This window comes from Euprymna scolopes, chromosome 30, assembly GCF_053919585.1.
Source record: "Euprymna scolopes isolate OS-2025 chromosome 30, ASM5391958v1, whole genome shotgun sequence".
NCBI lineage: Eukaryota > Metazoa > Mollusca > Cephalopoda > Sepiida > Sepiolidae > Euprymna > Euprymna scolopes.
Genome location: NC_136511.1, coordinates 79,453,000 through 79,479,273, shown reverse-complemented (window position 1 = coordinate 79,479,273; position 26,274 = coordinate 79,453,000). Strand labels below are relative to the sequence as shown.

At 37.2% G+C, this 26,274-nt stretch overlaps 1 protein-coding gene and 1 pseudogene across 1 annotated transcript; both read right to left on the bottom strand.

The window, feature by feature from the left end:
- Positions 1 to 7,341: 7,341 nt before the first annotated feature.
- On the bottom strand, positions 7,342 to 8,205 carry LOC145254528 (general transcription factor II-I repeat domain-containing protein 2 pseudogene; annotated as a pseudogene).
- A 277-nt stretch (positions 8,206 to 8,482) lies between these two features.
- LOC145254527 (general transcription factor II-I repeat domain-containing protein 2-like) lies at positions 8,483 to 13,536 on the bottom strand. Its single transcript, XM_080113054.1, has 2 exons — positions 13,494 to 13,536; positions 8,483 to 9,111 (listed from the first exon to the last, which is right to left on the bottom strand). The coding sequence occupies exons 1-2, from the start codon at positions 13,534 to 13,536 to the stop codon at positions 8,483 to 8,485; spliced, it is 672 nt and encodes a 223-aa protein (XP_079969180.1).
- Positions 13,537 to 26,274: the final 12,738 nt, after the last annotated feature.

Below are 26,274 nucleotides of genomic sequence, written 5' to 3'. Positions count from 1 at the left end.
ACGAACGAGGGGGGGTAGTTTGTGATTATATCTGGAGACCATGACTAAAGCAAATATTTTTGGAGCGGCATTGAATACTCGACATGATAATGACAACAGCATCACAAAATTAAAATGAAACGAATAGCAATGCAAAAGAAGAAGAAAAAAAGGAAGTGGAACTAAAAAATGCACACAATTTTAATTTTGTAAATGAAACAAAAAAGACGATACAAATATTTCGAAAATTAAACTTATTCCTACGAAAATAGACTTCATTATTTGACGTCGTTTTTAACTCGGCCAACGATCCTACGAGTACACGCAGATCAAATTTATTTATGTGTTTAATTTCTCTTTGTACAATTGTTCGCAGGTGGCATATTCCCACTCTTCTTTCTTTCTTTCCTTTTTCCTTTATTTATTTTTTCTTCATAATTATTATTATTATTATTATTGGCTCACATGGAGCTTTCACACAAGTCAACAAACGATCTGATTGGAAACCTGTGGTATTCTCTGGAAGCTGAGTGACAACAAGTCTCCCTAGACGTCCAGCCCTCTCCACCTCCTTCGATAGCATTTGTAAATGAATTTGATTTCTCGCTGGTAGTGGCCATTGGTTTATACTGGAATTTGAGTGGCACTCAGCCTCCCCAAGGTCCCAATTCTCTTTGCGCTTGTCCAGCCGAGGTCTGGTTGGCGCTTGCTCCTCGGCCCTTTGGTATCATTTTTTGGGGGGCGGGTCGGTGATGAAACAATGGGGGGAGTACATGATGGGGGGTGTAGAACTTGTAAATATGCAGTTCCGGTGTTCTTCATTCCCTGTAACGCTTATTCGTTATATTGTCTTGTATTATTCTCCGCATTCAAGGGTTTCCTTAATATTTCAGTCGTTTTCATTATCGTTAGTCGTTGTACTTTTGCAGTTATTCCTCTGATTCCAATTTCTGACATTCTTTTTTCGAAGTTTTTCGAAATTGTTTCTAGTGCTCCAACTATTATCGGTACTATTTGGACTTTCTTCATCATCCAAATCCCTTTTAACTCTCTGGCTAGCTCTGTGTAGTTGCTTCGTTTCTCCTTTTCTTTCATACTCACCCTGTGGTCAGCTGGGACTACAAGGCCCACGATTTGACAGGATTTTTCTTTCTTGTTAATTATTACGACATCTGGTCTTCTTGCTTGGATGGGTTATTATTATTATTATTATTATTATTATTATTATTATTATTATTATTATTTACTGACTAGGAGCAGTCACATAGGAAATTATGAAAGCTTACTCTTTGAGAACAACTTGGGGTGTTAATCTAGTCTCCTCAGATTTTCAGTACTCTCCATCTTTTTCGATAATCTAAAAAAATAAATGAGATGGGATATATGTTTCTCCCCTCCCCTCACAGATACACACAATTCTTTTGTGTTTATTAGTGACTGATAAGAATTTGTTGGTTATGTGGCATGATTTCCGCACGTATTTTCGTTAATATCGCGGTTTCATCATTGCTATTCATGATATGGGCTAGGTTTCCCCACTTCTATTCCAATTTATCCTCTTCCTCTCTTTCCCAGGCATTACTTCTAGTGTTCATGCAATTATTGTTATTGTGGTTAATTTATTTTTTTCATATTCTAGTTTACCTTTGGACGCCTCGATTTCCTTATTTTGTTCTTTATCATTAGATTTAAGGAACGATATTTCTGACAAAGGGGTAAGAATTGTTATTTGCGGGGATGTATCAGTTTCACGCTTGTGATTGGTTGGTTTTCAATCTTGAAGTAGCAGATTTTAGCTCCTTTCATCAAGTTGCTGAACGTTTATTTGGAACGATTGTCATAAAAAATGAAAATTCTTCCTAGTATTCTGGCAAATTTCCTGTATTTGGTTGGGTTATCTATTTCATTTGTTTTAAACTCTGAAATACTGGGACATCGAAATCTACGATTTTAAAGTGTTTTATTACCTTCTTGTTTGCTATTATTATTACTGGCTTGCAATGAGCTTTCGTACAGCTCATCAAATATCTCTCCTTGAAAACAGCATGTGATATTCCCTAGAAGCTGAGTGACAACAAGTCTCCCCAAATTTCCAGTATTCTCCACCTATTTCGATAGTATTTGTAAATAAACTTGCATTATCATAACAGCTGCTTGCCATTGATTTCTCGTTGGTAGCGGCTATTAGTCTTTACTGGAATTTGAGTGGCAATAAGCCTCCCCCAAATCCCAGTTTTCTTCACACTTATCCAGTGAAGATCTGGTCAGTGCTCTATCGTCGGTCTTTACTTCCTCCTTGACTCTACTTGGCTGTTTGGTCTATTATTATTATTATTATTATTATTATTATTGTTGTTTTTGTTTTTGTTGTTGTTGTTGTTGTTGTTGTTTACTTGTAAGAATTTCTTAACGTGTGGTTTCCAGTGATCTCTCCCTAGCACGAGAGATGGTGTTCCCTGGAGTTTCAGTAATAATAAGTTTTCGCAGATATCCAGAAATGTTCTCTACTTTTGATAACCGTTTCAAATAACTTTGCATTTTGGAAAAAAACTGTTTACCATCCTCCTTTAAATGTAAGATGAAGTCTACATGACAGTTGTAAACTTTCATTTAACCTTTGCAAGAAACGGATCTGTCCGCACTGCTTGCTATGTATTATTGAAATCACCGTGCCTCTTGTAGGAAAAAATCAGATTGTCGGATGTTTTATCCTGGCGTTTTTGGTTCCATTGGAATCGTGTAATATTAGTGTTGTTTACGCAGTGCTATTGTTTTTTAACTGACTTTTTAGTGACCTATATTAAATGCTTACTATCATAGATTTATTATTATGAGTGTGGTAGATTTGTATATAAACTATGATCGTTTGACACACCGGTTCTTGTTAGATAAACGGAACGAGGTGCAGCCTGTCTAGTTTCAAGTGGGAGCCAATTTGTAAATGCTAAGCGTTTCATATCAGCTTCTCATACCGTGGTGTGATTTGCGGCCGCTTCTAAATGTAATATCATTATATAATCTCTCCTTTTGAGGAAACCAACATAAATCGACCAGGGTTGATATCACAGTAAGTATTACATTTTTTTCACAATTCTAAGTTGTGGCGTTAATATTTTCCACATGTATGATAGACAGGTTATTAGTCTCTTGTTGCTTGTAGTTATTCGTTTATCGCTATGTATTTGAACTAATGTCATTCGACCTTAACTCATGTACACTATTTCGTTTTTATACCTAAGGCTTTATGCTAATTTATTACGCTTTATAGTAAATATGTGAGAAACCACATTTATGTTATTTTGTAACTCATCAATTTGGCCGAGGAGAATATTTAGCAGAACTTCTGCCGTTCCGAGTAATGCATATTTTATTAACGATGTAATTTATTGTGACATTTTAATTTCCTTAAAGCAATTCTCAAGCTTCTTTGGAATCCATCCAAAAGCTCTGATTGCAAACACTATCAATATTTTCGTCTTTCGTTGTGTCTTGTAATATTCTATCAATGAGTCATCACTCAAAAAGACCAATATCTACTAGAGAATTACGATTGATAAGATGAATAGCTGTCTCGGCCATAAAGAATATTATGAAGGTTTAGGTTATTCGAATTACTGTTTTTAATTTACTTGTTATTTTCACAATCTTTCGATCGATGTAACCTCCAACCGTCTTTGGGTGCATCTTGTTGAACTCGGTAATCATTCTACCAAAACTTGGGAATGTGCATGGAATTTCGAATTCGAATCAATCTACTACGAGTGAAACATGCTCTCGTTTTGTCAGCAATAACCTTTTAGAAGTCCTAAGTAATTAGAAATTGTATTTAAAGTATTGCTCGCACTGGAAATTGAAAGTTCACCCTTCAGAACTGGGTTTAATCATGCATTTTATTCGGACTATTCGAGTAAGTATTGGGGGGGGCGCTGAAACCTATTTTTATTATTAGATTTACAATCACATTCAAAGTATGCGCATTTGCTTTTATTACAGTATTTCCCAAAGGCGGGAACTTCAAGATGTATGCACTGTATGAGTTATGTGGGGTATATAGAATGCATTTCACATGAAAACGCTATGCGCGGTTAATAATCTATATGCGTATATCTCAAGGTTCTAGAGTACATCTAGCGATCTTCAAGGTGCCTTGAAGAATGCAAAGTTCAATTAAACCAGTTTAGGACTGGTATTTACAATAACATCATTAGAATTCTTGTCATATAAAACATGGTAATAATGACTGGATTTATGATAATGAATCCTAACGTCTAGAAAATAAAAACAAGCTGTATCAGCGATAATTTAGTATACCAGAAATAGACTGTCATTCTGCACAGGAAGTATTAAAAAATATTAAAAGGCTACACTTCAGCGCAATATAATTAAATGAAAAAAACAGTGGACGTTAGATATTTCTGATAATAATATCTATAAAACTATTTGGTAAAAAGTATCAAAAGTCTGTACTACTTTATTGGTATGTTTTTCGAAAAAAATCCTATTCTATTGTGGCACTCGTGTCCGAAGGTGGGTTTCTCATCTATAAATGTCCTCAAAAATGGACTGCACCTTTCACAAATGTATTCTATATTCCACCAGTCTTTGATTGAGTAATAATCGACCGTCTTCGAAAGAAGATCATCAAACATGAAATTACGGACATCTCACCCTATATACTTTTATTGGGAGAATACTGTACTTTGATTGCATCCTTCTTCTGGCTTTGGGGTGACAGATGCACCTTTAATCTTGTTATACACGTGAAACAAAAAAATCAATCGTATTATGACAATCATTAAAGCACCAGCATTCTTGAAGCGGTAAGTAAGATTTTTACAAAGATCTTCCTTAATTTTATAATATGTGGTTCTTTCTCTTCATTATTTAAGATTATCAGAGCCGTTTTAGATTTAATCCTCTCTACCCGACAACTTAAGGAAATGTTTATGGAATACTCGATAGAACTCTTCCAGTTTTTTGTGAATCTGAGAAAAGATCTCGACGCTGTTAATAGAGCCGTGTAATACTGGCACACAAATTTACCAGAATATAAAACGAAGGTGTCCAATTGGACGCTGCACTCTCTAAACTAATAGTTATCTAAACTGACAAGGGTGTAAAACAAGGTGGCATTGTTTTTAACATGGTAAACATAAGAACAGTATCAGTGGTGGCTTGTACGGTTCTAAACTACTGGTATGATTTTCAACCTAGCTTAAATGTATGAAAGTATTTTCAAAAAAAATTCCAATGTGGATTATGCGATCTTCGTTTCATCGATCGAGTAGGATAATATGAAAATAATAAATCTTTTCTCCCAGATGTACCATCTCCGGACTCAAAATTAATCGATAAAATTACTACAGTAATACTCACTATTCTATAAGTACTGTAGTATATAGAACGCAATATTTACACCATTAAGATGAGTTTAATCTAATTCATTCTTTTGTGTATCTTGAGCACACTGTCTTCCGAGAGTAACTCCTTTAACTATGAATAATTTCGACGCATTAATAAGGCTATCCAATCTGGTAATAGGATTTAAATGCGCATGTGGTCTATCAAAACAAAACTTAGTATCAATAAGTCATGCGTACGAAAGTGGTTCCAAAGGTAACGCCTCCTATTACATAACTCCAAATAATAAACAATAAGAGAAAAATTCATTTATTAAAACGTGCGACCTCTTGTGCCCCAGAATTTATTTTTCTACATAACCAGAACCACTCTCAATGCACTTTTCCCAGCGATAAAAGAGAGCCTTGATGCTTCGGTTGTAAACGTCAGCGCCTTTGGAGGTGGTCCATTTTTAAACGGCTACGATTATACTGTTGCTGATAAGGAAATCATTCTTGCACACTGCGTCCCTCAGAGGTTTGAACAAGTGGAAATCTTTCGGTTCCAGGTCATGACTAAATGGTGGGTAAAACAATATCGTTCAACTGGACTTTGTCAAACATTCCCTGGTCTTAAAACTTGTTTGTGACCTGGCACTGTCGTGTTGCAAACGGAATATTTCCTTTCCTGTGTACTGAATGAAATGAGATGACAGACTAATAATCAGCAAACTAATGCCTTATATATAAGTATTAAACACGAGTTGAACATAGCTATGTACAAAAGTAGACCAGTAGTCTTGTATTTTATATTTGCAGTAAGACATAAACTGTCATGATTGGTGAAGCATCAACATATCTACCACCGGGGATTGCAATATGGTAGGGGTGTCTGTTTTGTAAAGAAATGGTAATTACCCAACACACACACCCACACACACACACACACACACACACACATATATATATATCTGTATGTATGTATATATATACACACTCGTGAGCAAAAAAAAAATGGGCTAAACAAAGTGTATACATTTTATCGCACTAAAAGCTATATTGAACAAAAACAATTGAACAAGGAAACCTAAACGAGACAAATAACACAGAAAAATAAATTTACTTTAGCAAATGTTTAGTATGGAATCGCATTCCCTTTTCATTTCTTTAAAATATCAGTGTATGCAGGGGAATTATCATGTTGAAAAATAATGTTCTGAGATATTCCCAACTTTTGGATACTTGGTAACAGTCCTGTTTCTAATATTCGAATATATTCATTTGTATTGATTGACTTCTCACATCTAATAAGTTCCCCAACTCCTGCTGCAGTAAAAGTTCGCCATACCATTATTCCTCCATTCCGGTGTGTCGTTTTAAGCAACTTGGTGAAAACCTTTCTCCAATTCTTCGATTGCACCATTCTGGAGCTTCAGGAGGATCAACAACAAGACAAAATCTTGATTCATCTTACCAGAAAACCTTGCTGAACAAGTCTGCATCTTGCCATAATACGAGAAAAATCTCTTTCTTTCATTGATGTTCTTCTAAGATAAAAATGGCTTCTTTTCACACCTTTTAGAAGAAAATCACATTTCTTCCCTTCGTCTGGATATTGTATATCTAGAAAGAGAATTTCCAGCCCCTGTTTTGAATTCTTTGCTATGGTCAACATAAGTTTTCTTTCAATCCTTCAAAACAGTTTATTTAAGTCTGTAGTTGTCCTTCAAAGTGAATGCTCTAGGGCAGGGGTCGGCAACCTTTTGGATAGTGAGGGCCAAATAAGTATGTAGTATCGTGGAGAGGGCCAAACAGTATAGCTAAGTGTAATGGAGAACCATATATAAAATATATAAATAAATTGGAGGGTGTTAAAAGAAAGGATTAATATATAATAATTTTATTTAAACAATATTCATTATAATTACTATCACAATAAAAAAAGTCCTTTTTACAAACAAAAAACAAGAAATGATAAATGATTAATGAGACCCCTGTTTCTGCTTATTGTGTGATAACTTGTCTACATCAGGTGAATATTTGTTGATGATAAAAGCAAAACAGCATCCAGGTGATCGTCACGCAATCTACTTCTCAAATGACTTTTTGTATATTTCATTTTGGAAAAGACTTGTTCACAGGCATATGTACTGCCAAATAATGACATCATCAGTTTCGCATTAGCCATGATGTTTTTATATTTTCCGCTTGGCAATATATATTTCTTGTAAAAGTCAGCAGTGGATTCGAAATGATATTTCGATTTCAAAGATTCATTGCACTGCAAGTCAATTAACTCCAGCTGATATTCTTCTGCCACTTGCTCAACATCTGTTTCGTAATAAGTACCAAATAACTTAAATAAAATTCTATATTTCCGGAAGTCAGCAAAACGAGACGAAAACTCTTTTCTCAAATCCTTAATAGAGCTCACAAAGAAGTCCGGTATAAAATCTTTCTTGTGATTTTGGAGACTTGAGAAATGAGAGTAGTTTCCCTTTTGAAGCTGTGATTCCCACAGTTGAAGTTTGCTCTCAAAAGCATTAATTTTACTAAACATCTCAAATACATCCTTTTTCTTTCCTTGAAGCTCAAGATTCAAAGTGTTCATGTGGGTCGTGATGTCCACTAAAAAAGCTAACTTGCCAACCCACTGTGGATCTTGAAAGTGAGAATTATCTTGTTCTTTGCTTTCTAAAAACATAGAAATCTCTTCTCTCAATGCATATACTCGCTCCAGCATTTTCCCACGGGTAAGCCATCGAACATTTGAAAAATATGTAAGATCGCCATACTCTGCTTCGATTTGTTTTAGAAATTCTTGGAATTGGCGGTGATTCAGCCCTCTTGACAATATAAAATTCACTGTTTTTACGACCACTGCCATGATGTCCTTAAAATTCAGTGATTTTGCACACAAGGCTTCTTGATGAATAATGCAGTGAAGTTTGATTATTTGTTTATCGATACCTATATGGTTTTAGAGCAATGCAACAAACCCCTTTTTCTCTCCAACCATTGCTGGTGCTCCATCTGTGATTACGCCAGAAAGCTTTGATAAATCCAGATTCATTTCGGTAATCCATTTTATTACGCTTTGCAAAATATCTGCTCCAGTGCTAGTGTCTTTCATAGGAATCAATTTTGCAAATTCTTCCACAATATCAAATGTTTGTGTTAAACCCCTCACAAACACAGCAAGTATCCTTAATATCTGTGGTTTCATCGATAGCAATGGAATAATACTCCAGATTATTTAAACTCCCCTTCAATCCACTTCTGACATTTGCTGCCAATTCTTCAATTCGCCTTGTTACTTTTCTTGACGACAAGCTGATAGCAGAAAATAATTCCTTTTTTTCTGGACAAATAACATCTGCTACCTTTAACAATAATTCTTTGAAGAACTCTCCATCAGTAAATGGCTTCATCCTTTCTGCAATTAGTTTTGACACCTCGTAACTAGCGCGAATATTTCGGTCACTTTCTCCAACTTTTCTAGTAAAAAAGGATGATTGCTTTGTAAAATTATTTCTCAATCGTGCAAATTCGTGCTCTCGTGCTTTTCCGGTAAAACTGTCGTAATAATTATGACGAGTTTCATAGTGCCGTTTAATATTTGAGACTTTCTTCACAGCAATGGTTTCTTGAAAAATTAAGCAAACACATTTTGCAAAATGCTCAATAAAAAAATATTTAATTGTCCAGGCATCGTTAAAAATTCGGCACTCCAAATCCACTTTTCTACTCTTAGCTTCCATGGGCTTGTTTTTGTTCAGACAAAAAACGATTTCTGGAAAGGAAAAAGAACAAAAAGTATGGTAATAAGAGCTTGACATGGTGGATGCACTAACTATATATATTTCCTTAAAATAAATATAAACATAATTGAACATAAACACAATATAAAAATATTTATTATTCCTAGTTTTTCAATAAGAAAATAAAGTTATAAAAACTCTTATTATAAAAATATAAAAGACTTAAGATAATTCTTACAATGACTTTATTGTAAGTAAGACTAAACTTGACCAGTAACAATAAATCAGATATTACTGATGAATTACTTCATCATCACTGGAGGCACTGGCGTAGCTAGGGGGGGGGCGGCCCGCCCCGGGCGGCACACCTGAGTGGGCGGCATTTTGAGAGGGTAAAAATAGAAAGTAGAAAAAATAAATAAAAATAAACAAAAGTTAACAAAAAATATGAAATTTTATACCAAAAAGGTTGTAAAAAATCGGAATTTTGGGGGTATCGGAATCAGGGGGGCGGCATGGTGGCGGCATTTTTTTACTACCGCCCCGGGCGGCAAAAGGTCTAGCTACGCCACTGACTGGAGGATAAGTATATATTGTTAATAAATACACTGTAATGACTTTATGATGTTATCGGAATCTAAATTTGACTTGGATGCAATGTCAGGTAGGTATTCTGACATGGCAGATGTGAATTTATGTTGCTTCTTTCGTGACATGATGAAAATACAAGAAACAAGAAAAAAATATAGTGAATTTCATAATTTATTCAAAAATTAGTGGTGCATTTCAGTGCACAGTATACAAGTGGGACACAAAATCTCACTTTTTTGTAAAAAATAGATAAAATGCAATAAAACCAAGTAAAACTGCAAAAAAAAATGCGTCATAGTATTTTTTTATCTTTAATCATTCACTGACGTATAATTAGATAACTAAATATAAGAATAAACTACTAAAAATGAAATTTTACTTACTTTTTAGCCATGAATATTCACACATCGTCAAGTAAACCCGTTATAAAGATGTGTCGCAGTTTAAAGAAAACTCCTCCCTTAAAAAAAAAAAAAAAAAAAAAAAAAAAAAAAAAACAAACAAAAAAAAAACAACACCCATTATTAATAGCGGTCGGTGAACGAAAAAAACCTTCCACTCTCCTCTCATAGATTTCTCCACTCCCACTTCCTCTATTTCTTTTACATGCGCGAGAGAACCAAGTTTCACCCCCTTCCTCTCTCTGATAGACAGATTGGACGTTTTTTTGCCCTTAGTAAACAACTCTTACCACTACCAACACCTCCCACTCCCTCACAGTCACCAAACCTCTCGCATCACCCGCGCGCTCGTGCTAAAATAACACATCGTCATCATCATCATCATCATTCAAAGAACTTTTCAACCCCTTTTTTTTTCCTTTTCAATTCAAGGGACAAATAATCCCAATCGGCTCGAAAGGGTTAAGACTGAGACTTCGTCCCATTTTATATATTCAGGTTCTCAACTGTCACTTTAATTTGGTTTGCCTATATTCAGTGCATGTCCAGGGTAAAGTGGCGGGCCGGACAAAATTCACTCGCGGGCCGTAGGTTGCCGACCCCTGCTCTAGGACAACCAGATCCAGATTTCCCTTTTAGCAAGCGTTCGACTTCGAACCTTTGACCGATTCTCTCACTAGAGCAAGAGATGTTTTCACTTTTTCTTTTCTTTAAATATTAAAAATATGCTTGTAAGTCATTTTGAACTGCCTTGATACTGCAATTCGTTTTTTAATATCCTCACCAAGATGCGTCTTACCATTTTTAAGATTAATTTTTCCACTCATTATTATATGCTATTATAATAATGATCTGCAAAATACAACTTTTCAGTTGACATTAACAAAAATCCATGGAAAAATATTGAAAAATCGATTTCTTCCTTCTTTCACTCTTGGCCCATTTTTTTTTTTTTTTTTTGCTCATGAGTGTATATATATAAAATATGTCAATTTCTTTTTTACACAGGCATCACTACTTATCAAGGCCAAGAATCCACTCGAGGATAAGGTTTAAAGAGTGTACAGTATAAATTGGACAATATAGTAATCGTTAATAAATGGAAATTCGATAAATTTGTTAACAAGGGGAGCGGCTAATCAAGAACTTGTTTACGTTAGACTTGAAGACAACCATATTGTAGTCAGCAGGAAAGCAGAAAAACGGAAGACAATTCCACAAGCGTGCAGTTCTAAGAAAGAAGCTTTGTTCATGGAATCTGCGTTTAGGTTTAGACACAGATAAAGAGTGGGGGAAATTATTAATAGTGTTTATTGCAGATTAGTAAAATATCAATATTTCACTAAATATATATTTCACTATATATATATATTTTTTTTTTGCTCATGAGTGTATATATATAAAATATGTCAATTTCTTTTTTACACAGGCATCACTACTTATCAAGGCCAAGAATCCACTCGAGGATAAGGTTTAAAGAGTGTACAGTATAAATTGGACAATATAGTAATCGTTAATAAATGGAAATTCGATAAATTTGTTAACAAGGGGAGCGGCTAATCAAGAACTTGTTTACGTTAGACTTGAAGACAACCATATTGTAGTCAGCAGGAAAGCAGAAAAACGGAAGACAATTCCACAAGCGTGCAGTTCTAAGAAAGAAGCTTTGTTCATGGAATCTGCGTTTAGGTTTAGACACAGATAAAGAGTGGGGGAAATTATTAATAGTGTTTATTGCAGATTAGTAAAATATCAATATTTCACTAAATATACATCCAAAAGAATTAAAATTCTATCATCAAAGGACTGCTTGAAGGTTAGTTATTTCCCAACATTTTATTCAAATTCATGCGATATCCCCAAAGTTGTGGCATTTTATTTATTATCAAGGAATTTATATTGCCCATCGCATTATTGTAGATCTCTTACAATGCCAAAAAGACGGCGCTTGAAAGTTATCGAGAAGCAAATGATTGTTGCTGGACTCGTAGAAGTATTGTCCATCAAAGATTTAGCAACAGAGTCGGAAAGGGATTAAAGAAGCTTCATTTATGAACAAGCCGAACACCAAATCCTCAAAGGATAATGGCACCAGGAGAAAACTTTCAGATCGTCATATTCAAAAACTTAGTAAGGAAGTCAACTAAAACCCAAACAGCGTCAGTGCTTCCGTTTTTGCAGAAGATGAAATCGTTTCAAATCCAGGTAGGCCCGAGGCAATATGTTGAATGAGATGAAAATGAACATCAAATTTCTTCCAAGATCTTCATTGAGCATACCACATAAGGAAAAACGAATGATTGAGCATAGAATTACATGAAAATGGATTTCCAACGTGATCTATCTACGGGAGAAGCCCGTCCTACTTTGCACGGTCTAGATGGATATACCAAAGTTTGAAACCTGGACGGAACTCCGACCCCTTACAGTGTTCATCGCCAACAAGGAGGTGGAGGCGTCATGTTTTGAGCGAGAATCATTGGCAAAAAAGTTGACTGGACCATTCTGAGTGTCAGAGGGTGTAAAGCTTATCAGCAATGCGTAAAAAGCCTTTTTGGGTAATCATTTGTCGCCATGGCTAGAGAACCTACCATTGTCACGTCACTTTCAGATGATTTTTATGCATGATCATAAACCATCCGATTCTGTCATGGCGACTGAAACCTTCCGTGAATCTATCAGTTTCATTGGAAATACCTCGATGACCTGGCCACCATGTTTTCATTGAACAACTCTGGTCAATACTGAAAATAGGGGTTTATGAGAGAGGATCAATTTACTTCAAAGGACGCCCTGTAGAGGAAAATAATTGATGTCGCCAGTGACATAACTCTTTTCAGATCAAACATTTAACTCCCTCGGGTGTTAAAAGTTATTTGAAATTATGTCGATAAATAATCCATTTATTTGAGGATGTGGTCTTGTTTATTATTCTTTGACAGAAAATATAACAAAAATAACGTTTTCATGATTAAACATTGTATTTTTGCCATAAAACAGAATTTTAAAAGACTTGCAATAAAGCGATGGGCAGAGGGTGGTGTCTATCTCGAAAGCCGTTCTTAACATGGGGAGTTTCTATCAATCTAAAGAGTCCATCTACAGTAAGAATCACTAAATTCTAAAAAAAATCTTTTTCATATTTTCTAGTCTTATTCTAAGGAATTTTTATCTAATTTTATTATTGTATACGGATTCACGCATCCCTTTATTTGCTTTTTCAGATTCAATCAGTACATGCAGGTTATCAACAACCGTAATTAACTTTTTCACAGGAGGAGGCTTCAATCGGGCAACGCCGATTAACGGGTCCTGCTAGCAGGAAATATCAAAGCGCAAAACATAGGTGGAGATCCTGGGTAGCTAATCTACATATCCTTCACCGTTTCACTTAAAATTCCCCATAGCATTGTTTAAATTACCTGTAGTGTTATAAATGATGCTGGAAATGCTCCCCGTTGACATCTTTGCATTTCTGGGCACGTTTAACAACTGATCTGAAATGGAACACGTACATCAAGTCTGTTGCCAAGGTCGCTGGAAAGATGGTGAGATCCTTCTACCGCTCCAGAAGATATATCCCTACTGATGCAATTCTCTATCTACAGGGTGGTCAAAAAGTCAGGTAACATGTTAAAGGTAGAAAAAACAATATGATCCATTATAATCTCTATTCGTTTAATATTATTTGAGTGTAATATATAAACTACCCCTCCTGATTTCTGGCTTTGGGGCTATGTAAAGGATAGCATTTATGGCAAGAAGCCTGATACAATAGCGTCTTTAAAGTTATTTATTGAAGAGGAGATTGTGAGGATATCAGCTGACATGATTACACGTGTTACACAATCCATGGTTAATCGCTTCCAGCGATTGATAGAGAGAAATGGACGACAATTAACAAAATAAACATACGTGTATTGCTAATATCGTTTTTCTTAAAAATGTTACCTGACTTTTTGACCACCCTGTATATAAAAGCCAAGTACGTCCAAGGATGGAATACTGCTGCCATATCTGGGCAGGAGCTGCTAAAAACAGCCTATCCTGCCTTGAAAGAGTACAAAATAGACTTCGTGGCTTAGTGGAGGATGCCCTTTTCTCTAACTTGCAACCTCTCTCCCACAGAAGAGACGTTGCGAGCCTATCCTTGTTTTATCGTTATTTCCATAGCAGGTGCTCGTCTGAACTCCAATCTCTGGTCCCCCTCGCCACTCTTTCACGAAAAACACCCGTCTAGCTGAATCCACTGTGAAAAATTTCCCCCACTCTTTATCTGTGCCTAAATCAAAACGTGGATTCCATGAACAAAGCTTCTTTCTTAGAACTGCACGCCTGTGGAACTCTGTTCCGTCTGCCTGCTTCCTACCTGACGACAACTTGGATGTGTTCAAGCCCAACCTTAACAAAGTCCTAATGAACCGCCCCCTTAAGTAAACACTTCATCAAATCTCCACACTAACGCAATGTACTTGCAATAACCCTTATCCCTGAGTGGCTTCCGGGCCTTGATAAGTGGTGACCACTGTGTAAAAAAAAAACTGCATGTAGAGCTTCTCTGGTGATTCTCCTGATAGCGTTGGTAATGTTCTCCTTAAGTTGGTATAGGTTTGCGTAAACTTTTTGGTTTAATTTCCTCCAAAGATAAAAAATCACATGATAACAAGTCCAGAGAACGTAGTGGCCATACACATTTGCTTATCTCTCTGATAGGTTTCCACAATCCTCTGCTGCAGCAAAACCCCCATACATAAAAAATAAAATAAATCTTTATTTAAAGAAATTAGGAAGCTTAATTTGAAAAAGAATAATAATTAGAGAAAGTTAAGAGTGATAGGACTGTTTTTAGGTGGACCGCTAAATCTGAAAAAAAAATAGAGAAAGATTAGAGAGATCTGGTTACTTTTAAGTAGAGCACCTTATATATATATATATATATATGTATATATATATGTATATATATATATGTATATATGTATGTACGTGTGTGTGTATGCTTATTAGGTACTTATATTCCCAATATAATAACGTATACATAGTAAAGAGTTAGGAGACATTTTCATATCATATCACATACTTCAGGCGTGATTTCATTATATTTTCCCGCATCATAGATTATTCTTTGCACATTTGCCCCCAATATTATCACCGTTGATGTTAACCAATCGAGTTATCAAATGACGTACGAAAATTCTTATGTCAATTAATTTCAAGCGGCATTATATTCCATAATTTTTTTTCCTGAGCAAAACGAATAATATCAGTGATGAGAAACGTTGTTGCAAATCAGGCTCACGTGTTCACCTGAACGTGTAGTTGAGCAAGTGGATCAACTGTAGGAGAGAGCGCATCCTTTAACAATATGTTACCACCTTCGAATTTCACCAATTTTTCCACCACACACTTAGGAAACATTCTCTCAACTTCACACTGTTTGACGTACGGCTGTTGTCAGAGCCAACCAAATTAAATTTACTTTCAGCGCTAGAAGACACGTATCTCAAACCATAGGCAGCTAATAGAATTTTGTAAGGAGTGTCTTACTCTGACATTACAGAATCAGTGCTTTAATATTTTGAATTTTTATTTTTTTATGGAAATCAATTGTTCGTATTATTTGGATTCTTTGGACTACTGTTCTCATCTTGTACTATTTTATCAAGTACTTTATCCACTATGCAACCAGTTGCGTAGTGCGTAAAATACTTTGTAAAATTAACTTGCAAAGTCTAGGAGTTAAAGGTTCAATCATCCTTACGGGTGACATTCAAAATGCAATTGCGAATTACTGAGGGATTCTATCCATCATGGCTGACGATAGGAGAGCGTGCTATTTTTTTTTTTTTTTTTTTTTTTGTATAAAAGAAACGGTTCCGTTGGAAATTTTGTGGAAATTTCTATGTTCGACACTAACATCTCTTAGTTTGAGAGAAAGATTCCCGAGTTCGGCAGAAAAATTTCCGAGTTAGACAAGATACATTTGGAAAAGGCCGGATGTTAAATCGAACGGAACTTTGTGAAAATAACAATCAAAATCTGAACATTGGTCCGAAGAATCAAAATGACACAAACAATACGTATGCCTGAACGTTTTTGTTTTTCATCTCGTAGCTTCCCTTAAACGTATTATCTATGTTACCTCGTAACGGTAAAAACATGTCACTTTGTAGCATTGGATTCAAATTTATTTAAGCATTCATTAAAGTCAAATTTTAAACAAGTAGAACTGAATATACCAAACCAAATATAAAACTCGTTGAAATTTTGAAACTCTTTATTATTTCGATTATTCGGTTACTGTTCTTAGCATGAATGTATTTATTCCAAATGTAACCCCAACCCTTTTTACTTCGGCCGATTTAACCACCAACGCTTCTTACTTGTATCTTATTGAATTCAGATTTTTTTCTTGAACTTGGAAATATGTATATGAATTCAAATTGACTCTCTATCTTATCCACAGGTGTAGATTTTTTCTTGTTCCGTCAACAATGAATAGATACAGTGTTAAGCAACACTTTGTTACACACTTTCTTTCGCTTGTAACCTTTGAAATCCATAAAATTGTCCCTGGAAATAATTTATCACCCTATGTACAATTCTAACACAAATTTGGACCTTTAAACATATTCTTGCTTTCAGATATGCAGCGTCAGTATACTTCGAGTCGAGAGAAGTTCGGAGTTTCATCGGCCGAATTGTTACGAGAATAACATCCAATATATAATGGTAGATATATAAGATAACGGTAGTCCGGATATTCTATTTTCACGGTCGTTTTCAAGTCTGATGTAAACAAGTTCTTGTTGGTTCGCCCCCTTAAATAATTAATCACTATCCAAGTTTTATCGTTATTGATGATAACGAGGTTGTCTCATGGACTACCTGACTTCATTAATCTTTGTCCTCGAGTGGCTTTGGGCCTTAACAAGCGATCAAATATTTTTAATTTTCTGGAACTTTTAACAAACGACCAGCATTTCTTTTGAATAAACTGGAAAATAACTTTCAGACATTCATAATACAAGGTGCTTGCTTTAACTTTGTGGTAAATGATTTCAGGGTTGCGGAGTTGCAGTCGGAATTTTTTTTATCCTACTCCAACTCCTTAAGTCCAATGAATTTATTTTTTTACATGTTTTCCTGTTTGGTTTTACCAGTTGTTTTATTACATTTTCTAACTAAACAAGGCACATTACCACTTTCATGTAGGGGCTACTATCAGGGACCTAGGTTTCAGGGGTACTATGTAGGGAGTTAGTGTCAAGATGTATGTTTACATTACACTTGAACTTCTGCATGTCAGTACAGTTGGGGAAGCAGGAACCCGGAAGAGAATTCCAAAGTATAGCAGTTCTGGGGAAGAGTTATTAGAGTAGAAGGATTTCTTACATCTGGAGATCTCTACTGTGTAGGGGTGGCACTTCGCTGCTTGTCGGGTTTGTCGGGAGTATTTTCATCGAGGATGTCCAAGAGCTTTAGTTCGTCAGAGCACCCACCATTAAAATGCTTGTAAAACAAGCAGAGGGATGCAACATTTCGTCGATGAGATAAGGGCTGAAGCTTAGATAACAGTTCAGGCTCTATCAGGTTGGCGACTCTCTTTTGAACACTGTCCAGAAGCGGAAGACTGGTAGCAATGCACCAGCCCAAATATGACAGCAGTACTCGATACATGGGCGAATGGTGGTCTTATAGAGATACGGGACACTTTCAGGGCTAAGTAACTTCCTAGCAGCAGCCTTGGCAATGATCTTTATGTATTTATTCCAACTCATGTTCCCTGTGAACCTTAAGCCGAGGAGTTTGAATGAAGTACTTTCAAGTAAAGTATCTTTAGCCATAGCTACTGGTGTTTGGTAAGGTTTCATGTAGTTATTAAAGGAAACGAGCTTTGTGTATGCAACTTTGAACGTTACCATCCATTTCTGAACCCATTCTACTACAGGGTCCCTGCCATTACCTTAGATATGTGCTAATATGTTTCCCCACGTGCCTGCTATAAAGCGTGGTGTCACCGGCAAATATACGCATTTCAGATATAATTTTATCAGGTAAGGATCGATCCCTGAGGTACACCTACATTTATCTCATATTGTTTGGACGTACGCCCATCGAGGACCACATGGATTCTTCTCTCATTTAAGAAGGATTTAATTGTTAAGCATTCGTTCAGTAATACCATAGATTTTATTTTTATGAGAAGACCATCGTGGAATATCCTGTCAAAAGCTTTAGATATATATAGGGCTACTGCCTCCACTGTCTTATTCAGTGCTCAGTATAGACGTTCAGAGATTATAGTTAGTATATATGCAGTAGAACGGGCTTGCCTAAATCCATATTGATTGTCAAACAGAAGTTTAGCAGCTGTACGGTGGTGGACTAGAGCTTGATTAATTAAACACTCAAATATTTTGGCGAAAAGCGGGAGGAGGTTAATTGGGCAATAATTCAATGGGTCAGTTCGTTCGCCAGAGATTTTGTAAACTGGTACCATCGAAGCAATACTGCAGCTGTTAGGAAAGCAAGATTCGTTAAGACATTTCTTAAAGAGTTTAGAAAAAACTGGAGCAACCGCAGCGGAGCATTTTTTTTAATAGCACAGCTAGGATGAGGTCAGGTCCACATGCTTTTGAGGTGTCTAGTTTTTTTATGATATCGTGTACTAAAGAGGAGGTGATTTTCAGATCATCTAGTGTGGTTTCTATCCACAGAGGAAAATCAGGGAGAGGATGGTTTGCTGGGTCCAAGGTCGAGTTTGAAGGAAGATAACGGGCAAGCATGTTAGCTTTCTCAGTTGCTATGCAAACAACCCCATGATTGTGGGATAGTGAGGGAATTATTGATTGCCCATTATTTACTACACTATTGTTGATTTTCCAGAAATCAGGAGTTCCTAATTTCTGCGATTCAATGCGTTTCCTGGTGGTTTTAGTATATTTACTCTTAGCTGTTGTTACTTCTTTCTTACAATTACTTCTAGCTTCTATATACTTTTGTCTGTTTGTACAGGACTTATGCTGGATAAATCTACGGTATACATGTTACCTCTGAGCAATGGCAGCTGCTCAAGAAGAAGTAAACCATTGAGGGGAGTGGGGTTTGCTGTAGAACTTCCGTGTCGTAACATGTTCCTCAATTGTTGCTTTGAATCAGAAGTTTTGTTTGCGCACTATTCTGCAGGAAGAGAAAAAATATTTCCCCATGAGGCATCTCTGATGAAATCTCTAATGGCATCCCAGTCAGCCTTATTTTAGTATGTTGTCGTTTTGAGCAATAACTCTTCAACTTGGGGTCGAGAGTTTAAAGTGATTCTATCATCATCACAGCATGATCAACATTCCTAAGTGGGCAATCAGCATTTGTTACACAATCCTCAGGATCTCGTCAGAAATAGATTCAGAAATGAGGCTTACTGGCCCTGGCGATCTGTTAGATGGGTCGGGAATGTTACTTTCTGTGTCAAGGAATGGGACATAGCAAAGTTATGGATGAAGCTACTATCTGTGTCAGTGTAGTTATAGAAGCCAAGCAAATTTCTATGATGGGCATTAGAGTCACTAAATACATGTATAGGGGAGAGCGCTACATCTATGCTGTCAGAGACATGATTGATTATAGTACAGTCCTGGATTGATGGAGAGAAATAAAGAAAATACTAGTAGCTAACGCTATGTTGTAAATTTAGTTTAAAGCACACAAAGGCCTGGTTGTTACAAAATGGATTGAGAGAGAGAGAGAGAGAGGTGAGTAAACGTGGAGTGTAGACACGTTTACCAGAACCGAAGGTCAGCTGACCAGATTACGTATGAGTGACGTGGTCAGGTTGGCTAGATCTGTGAGATTTGATTTGGACACAGAAGACAACGGACGGCTTCCCGTTGTCTCCTCCTCTCCACGGGGGGGGGGGGGGCGAACGCTGACGTGTGTAGAAGAAGAACCCATACAGGCTGATTTCACTTCCACCTCCTGCAGGACCTCCGGGGAAAGTAAAATAAAAAACTATAAAACTAATTCCTTGTCTTGGAGTGATTGAATCTTCATCCAAAAACAGGTTTCAAGTCTCCCTCCAGGATGAGAAATTTCCAGATGGTCCAACATCGAAGAAGCAGAGGTAGGTTCTGAAAATACATGTCACACACACGATTCCCTTTATGATAATCAAACACACAACCCTTTATATTAGAGACAATCATACGCACACGGAATCCTTTTATGTTATACACCAAACGTAAATAATGCCCCTCAATGATAACCCTATGTAACACTGGTCACCTGATTCTAGTTTAGATTCCTTAGACATGGGGGAGGATGGTACAAATATAAACTCCAAGTTTACAATAAAGTGGAAGATACCCAGACATGTTAAAGATGTTAGAGGAGATGGAGGGGTGCAAGTTAGTTTCGCGTAGTGCTAAGATATCCTGGGAGTTTGCTAGAAGAAATGATTCTACCTCATTTAAGTTAGTTCTAAGTCGTCGAATATGTGTCAATTCAAGTCTCAAGGAAGGCGTGAGTGGGTGTCTGGTTTGAACATTTTTTTGGATTGAGCTGTCATTTCATTCTATTTTGTAATTTCAGATATGGTTTGAGGTGCTTGGCAAAACGGATGTGCATAGCCACCATCATGCAACACGAGTAGACCATCAGTCGGCTCCTCATCCACAGGAATGTGGCCTCAGGAATGGCCACCAGAGATGAGTTCAGGTGCCTTTCCATGCACGACATGGCACTACAAATATTCTGATATTACACAACTGATGATAGAATAGCCGCTCTAAGCGCTATCAAAGAGTTAGGGCTTCTGTATTGTCAGTTGGAAACAGCAACTAGCAACCGCCAAACTGGTACCTTCAAACCTGTCCGACAGGAGTGGCCCAGTCCAATCGTATTAGTATATATAGTAACTAAGCACTTCCAAGATGCCCAGGTATAGGGGAAGGGTATAAGGCAAATGTGGGGGACGGTATTCATTGCCCTAGCCAGGAAACAAGGCTAAGCACTGGACATCTCTAATGCGTCCTTGTGGCCGCACCTCTGCTCCTAGATAATAGGCAAAGAAGAGTATGGAGTATAGATATGCAGAGTCTATCTACTCCTTAAACAGTTTAAGTTTGCAAATCGGTGATTTTATCAAGTCACCAGCTCTAGGGAGGTTGTCGTCCAGGACTGAGGAGGCCTCCCTCCCCTGTTTGGTGCCAAGACGTATGAGGTCTGTAGCACTGGTTTACAAATCGGAGCTTTCCTTATCCTAGATGGATGACCTAACCAGATCTACTGGTTCATCAGGACTGAGAGGGTTTTCCCTACACCTGGTTTTAAAGCTAGGTATTTCTATGCTCCTGCATGGATAGTTAGGATTGATAGAGTTAGTATCAAAGAATTAGTATCTGCTTTGAAGTTACACTCCTCAGAATAGGATTAAGATAGGTTTACGTTTTTAAAGAATTTATGTATGAGTATGGGGTGTAGATAAAAGCTGAATATCTACTAAGGTTTAAAAAAATCAAATATGGTTCGTGGATTAGTGACTAATTCGAAAATTATAATATACGGGTTAGAGTACGTTTTGAAATGTGCTTTAGGTGTTTGTTTCAAGTAAAGATAATCACCAGTATTTTATCCCATCTAATGAAAGAAAGATATAGTTGCTACTTAATATAGATCACTTATAATCTGGACACAAACTGTGGCTATTAGTTATCTATTTTATAGATATTCTATAGGTTAAGCTAATGCATCCCTTAGCAATAGAAATCTATAGAGTTTTCGTATTTATCGATTTTGAAAAGGTCAGTCTACTAAAGTTTAGGACCGGAAGTTAAATCCTCCTCCTAATGTGCATGCAAAGTATGTGATTTATATCACCTTGGGGAGAAGAGCAATTGTGTTTTTTTTTGTCGAGTTGAAACAGGAGAGATGATATAACATACAAGAATACAGCATTAATATATAATATCGATATACAAGGATTTGGTGAGAGTTTAAGAGTATAAGGATTTTAAATGTTTATCATGTAAAACAGGCAGGAAGGCGTCTGAAGGCAAAGCATGTTCCCTTTAAAGCAGACATTTAAAAATAACATTTTTGCTAGTTCATACTCAATATCTTCATCCATGCGGTGGCGCAGAAATACCTGGTGTAAAACCCAGGCGCATGGTTAATCCTCTTGGTGTGCTGGACCCATAGATCTTGTTAGATCATCCATCTAAGAGAAAGAAAACTCTGATAGCAAAACTGAGAGAGGGAGGCCTTCTCAGTCATTGTTGAAAACCTTCGTGGAGCTGGTGACTCGAACAAATTCCCGGCTTGCAAACGTAACTTGCTTAAGGAGCAGATAGGATCTTCCTATCGCCAGCTTTCACACGTCTTCTTTGCCTATTAGCCAGGCCAGAGATGCAATACCAGGGACTCAGCAGAGTCACACTGTGCTTGGCCTTGTTTCCTGACTAGGACATTGAACTCCGTTCCCCTATTCCCTATTTTAAATTTCTCTTAGAAACTGAGAAAATTTGCTTACATACTACTTGTGCTCACTAGACTTGTTTGGGCCGGTCTTGTCTGAAATGTTGAGGGTAACTGATTGACAGCTTGTCTTGCTGCTGTTTCTGACTGACCAGGAGCCCTAACTCTTTGGTAACGCTTAGATTGGCTGCTCTATCATCAGATGTATAATATCAGGATAGTTGTAGTGCCATGTCGCACATGGAAAGGAACCCTGCTGCTATATCTGGTTGGCTTTCATGAGACCACACATTCTAGACTGAACTGGGCTAATGGGTCACTGTGTATTAATTTATTTTTATTTCGGACTACTAGTCTCATCTTTATTAGTTGTTGGTTTTCATCTTTTATTGGATTGTTTCATTCACAACGTTTCGGCCAACTAATTCCTCTGGCCTTCGTCAGGTGGTAACCGCGACGGATAGGAACTTCGAATCTGCATTCTCAGACATCACTGCCATCCGTAGTTATTGTCGTCTCACCACATTTTGGCCAATTAACCTCTGGCACGCTTTGAGTGATATTGAGATTCAACGTCTCTATCAACTGCGCCACGGGCCCCGAAGGGCGATCAAGGTTGGATTCTTTGATCTTATAAATCCACGTTTATTTATTATCTGATCTTCCATAGTCGGGTCCGTACCGATTGATATATATATTATTCCTTAATTGGAGTTCACTGTGTGTATACTTGGCGTCAAAACAGGTCCACTTTGCTCAACATTCTTCCCCATACCTAACATTAAATAAAAACATAATTAAATGACAACCCAAACAAATATTACGATAAAACCAGAAAACAACTAAAACAAAACTAATTTTCCTCCACCCTTGAGGCTCGCTTTCACAAATATATGTTGTCTTAGGGGTAATCTAGATGATGTACACTCCCCGGAGCATTAAGTGAAACAAACTTACACTCCAACTACTTTAACATGACAAGAAACCGCCCTCTTTTCCGTAAGGACTCAGATAGATGTATGCACGCGCTTAGAGTTTATATTCGTACACCCTCCCTTAAACTAGAGAGATAAATCTTGAATCGGATGACCAGGCTTTTATGTGCTTTCGACTAACATTTCATCACTGTGTTAGTTACTTATATTTTCTCTGCTGTTTTTCCTCAAGTCAGGAAGGTACCTTAATAGATACGTCTCTGATAGTATAGATGCAGCATTCTCCTTGGATAGTAATGCCCAAATACAAGCGTTTGGTGACTTTAATGTCCACCATAAAAATTGGCTTGGTTTCTCAGGTTACACAGATGCAGCTGAACGCTCCACTTATAGCTTCTCTATAGCCCATTTCGCATAGACAGTAATGTTTCCAATTGGTCTACCAGATCGTGAACCTCACCAGGCTTCACTTCTAGACCTATCCCTCACCACAGTACCTGAGGATTGTGTGACTAATGCCCACAGTCACCTTGGAAATGCAGACCACCTAGTGGTATCAGTTGACATTTCATTTAAATCCCAACCTCAAGGTGAAGAAAAAAATTGCTCAAAACCACACGGTTTTACAACAGGGCTGACTGGGAAACCATTAGAGAACACATCCGAGATGTCCCATGGACCGATGTTTTCTCTCTTCCTGCTGAAGTGGTCCAACTGAATGATGCAAAGCGGGAATTGAAACACATGTTCCCACACGGAAGTATTATAGCAAGCCTCACTCACCACGGTGGTTTAATACAGATTGTGCAGCTGTTATGGCACAAAGCATGCATTCCGCCAGTTTGTAGGTCATAAGTCAAATATAAATAGGCAAAATTCGTAGGTGCTAGAAATCATTGTAAGAGAGAAATAGTGACAGCCCCAAAAAAGTATGCTGAAAGAATCAGGAATGCATAGAATCGCCAAAGATAGGAACTCGTGATTTCTGAAAAATCTATACTAGTGTAGTTAATAAAGTAACAAGCACGGTAACAGAGATGATGTCCTGGCGATTGCCTCTAACTCCACCTTGGAGCCAACAGACAACAGACAACTCCCTCCCAAATTTCCCTATGCGGACTGAAGCCAAATTAGATGATGTAAAAACACTCGTTCTCGCGTCCGTGATATCATAAAAAAGTTAGACAACTCAAAAGTGTGTGGGTCTGATCTCATCTCTGCTATACTAATTAAGAAATGTTTAACTGAGCTAGCCCTCATACTTTCCATGCTCTACATCTGATTTTGCTTCCCTAAAAGCTGGAAGATGGCCTCTATGGTACCAATATACAGGAATTCTAATGAAAGAACAGACCCTCTCAATTATCTCCCCAATCATATCTTTTCCCCTCGTCATTAAAATCTTTGAGACTTTAATTAATCAAGCACTGGTTCACCACCTCATCTTCTCTCTGACAAGCAGTATGGATTCAGGCAATGTCGTCCTACTGCATATATTTTAACATTTATCTGCGAATGCATTTACCATGTACTGGATAAAGCGGGTTGAGTCACAGCTATAGCCCTTGATACATCCAAGGCTTTTGACAAAGACTAGCACAAAGGGCTGCTGATGAAAATTAAACTGTACCTTATAACTGGACGTGTGCTAAATATAATTAGATCCATCTTAGACAATAGAAGCATACAGGTTGTTATTGATGGACATACATCCAAACAGCATAAAATTAATGCGGGAGTGTATCAGGCGTCGATCCTTCAGACCATAGTTGAATGAGGACGCAAATGGATGATAATATTTAATGCTAGTAAAGCTAAGCTGCTCTCCTTTAACAATTACAAGGCGCCTCTCGAACTGCCTGTATCGATGAAAAATAACACCCTACCTGAGAATTCTACCTTCAAACTCCTTTTTTGTGCCTGTTTTACCATATTTTACTTTGTGGGCAATATGAACTGGAACAAATACATAGAGGACATTGCAAAGACTGCTGCAAAGATGGTGGGTTCCCTCTATTGAGCTAGAAGACTACTCACACCTGAGAATATCCCGTACCTCCACAAGGCCACAATTCGTTCATGCATGGAGTATTGTTGTCACATCTGGGCTGGTGTATCTACCACTAGTCTCTCCATCTTGGATAAGTTCCAAAACAGAGTTGTCAATCTAATCGGTACCACTTTATCAACTAAGCTCCAGCCCTTGTCCCATCGTCACAATGTTGCATCTCTGTGCATGTTTTCATGGAATATGTTCTGATGAACTCGTTGCACTTGTACCTCGTACATATCCCCGACAAACCTGTTTAGCAATAAGATCTTACGTGTTCACTGTTGAGGTCCCGAGATGCCAAAAAGCTTTCTATTCTAATAGCCTCTTCCTTTGAACAGCTAAACTTTGGAATTCCCTTCCTGCTACTGGCTTTCCTGGTCATACTGATATGCAGAAACTTAAATGTAACATAACACGACATCTTGCTAATCTTTTGCTAGACATGGTCCCCAAAAGTGTCCTTTTTCGTCCAAGTGATGATATGCTTTGTTAGGAGTTAACGTGAGTAAAATAAATGAAGATGGTAGAGTGTATATGTGAGTATATTTATCATACAAGTGAATGCAAAACATGAATAATGATGTACATGAAAAGTAATTATAAAATGCTGAATAGGTGTGGGGGGGCTGGTATATAGATCTGCATAATAGATTTCCGCATAGGGGTCAAGGAGTCGGAAGTCGGAGTTGGAGTCGGGAGTCGGAGTCTAAGTCGGCATTCTAGGAATTCAAGGAGTCGGAGTCGGGC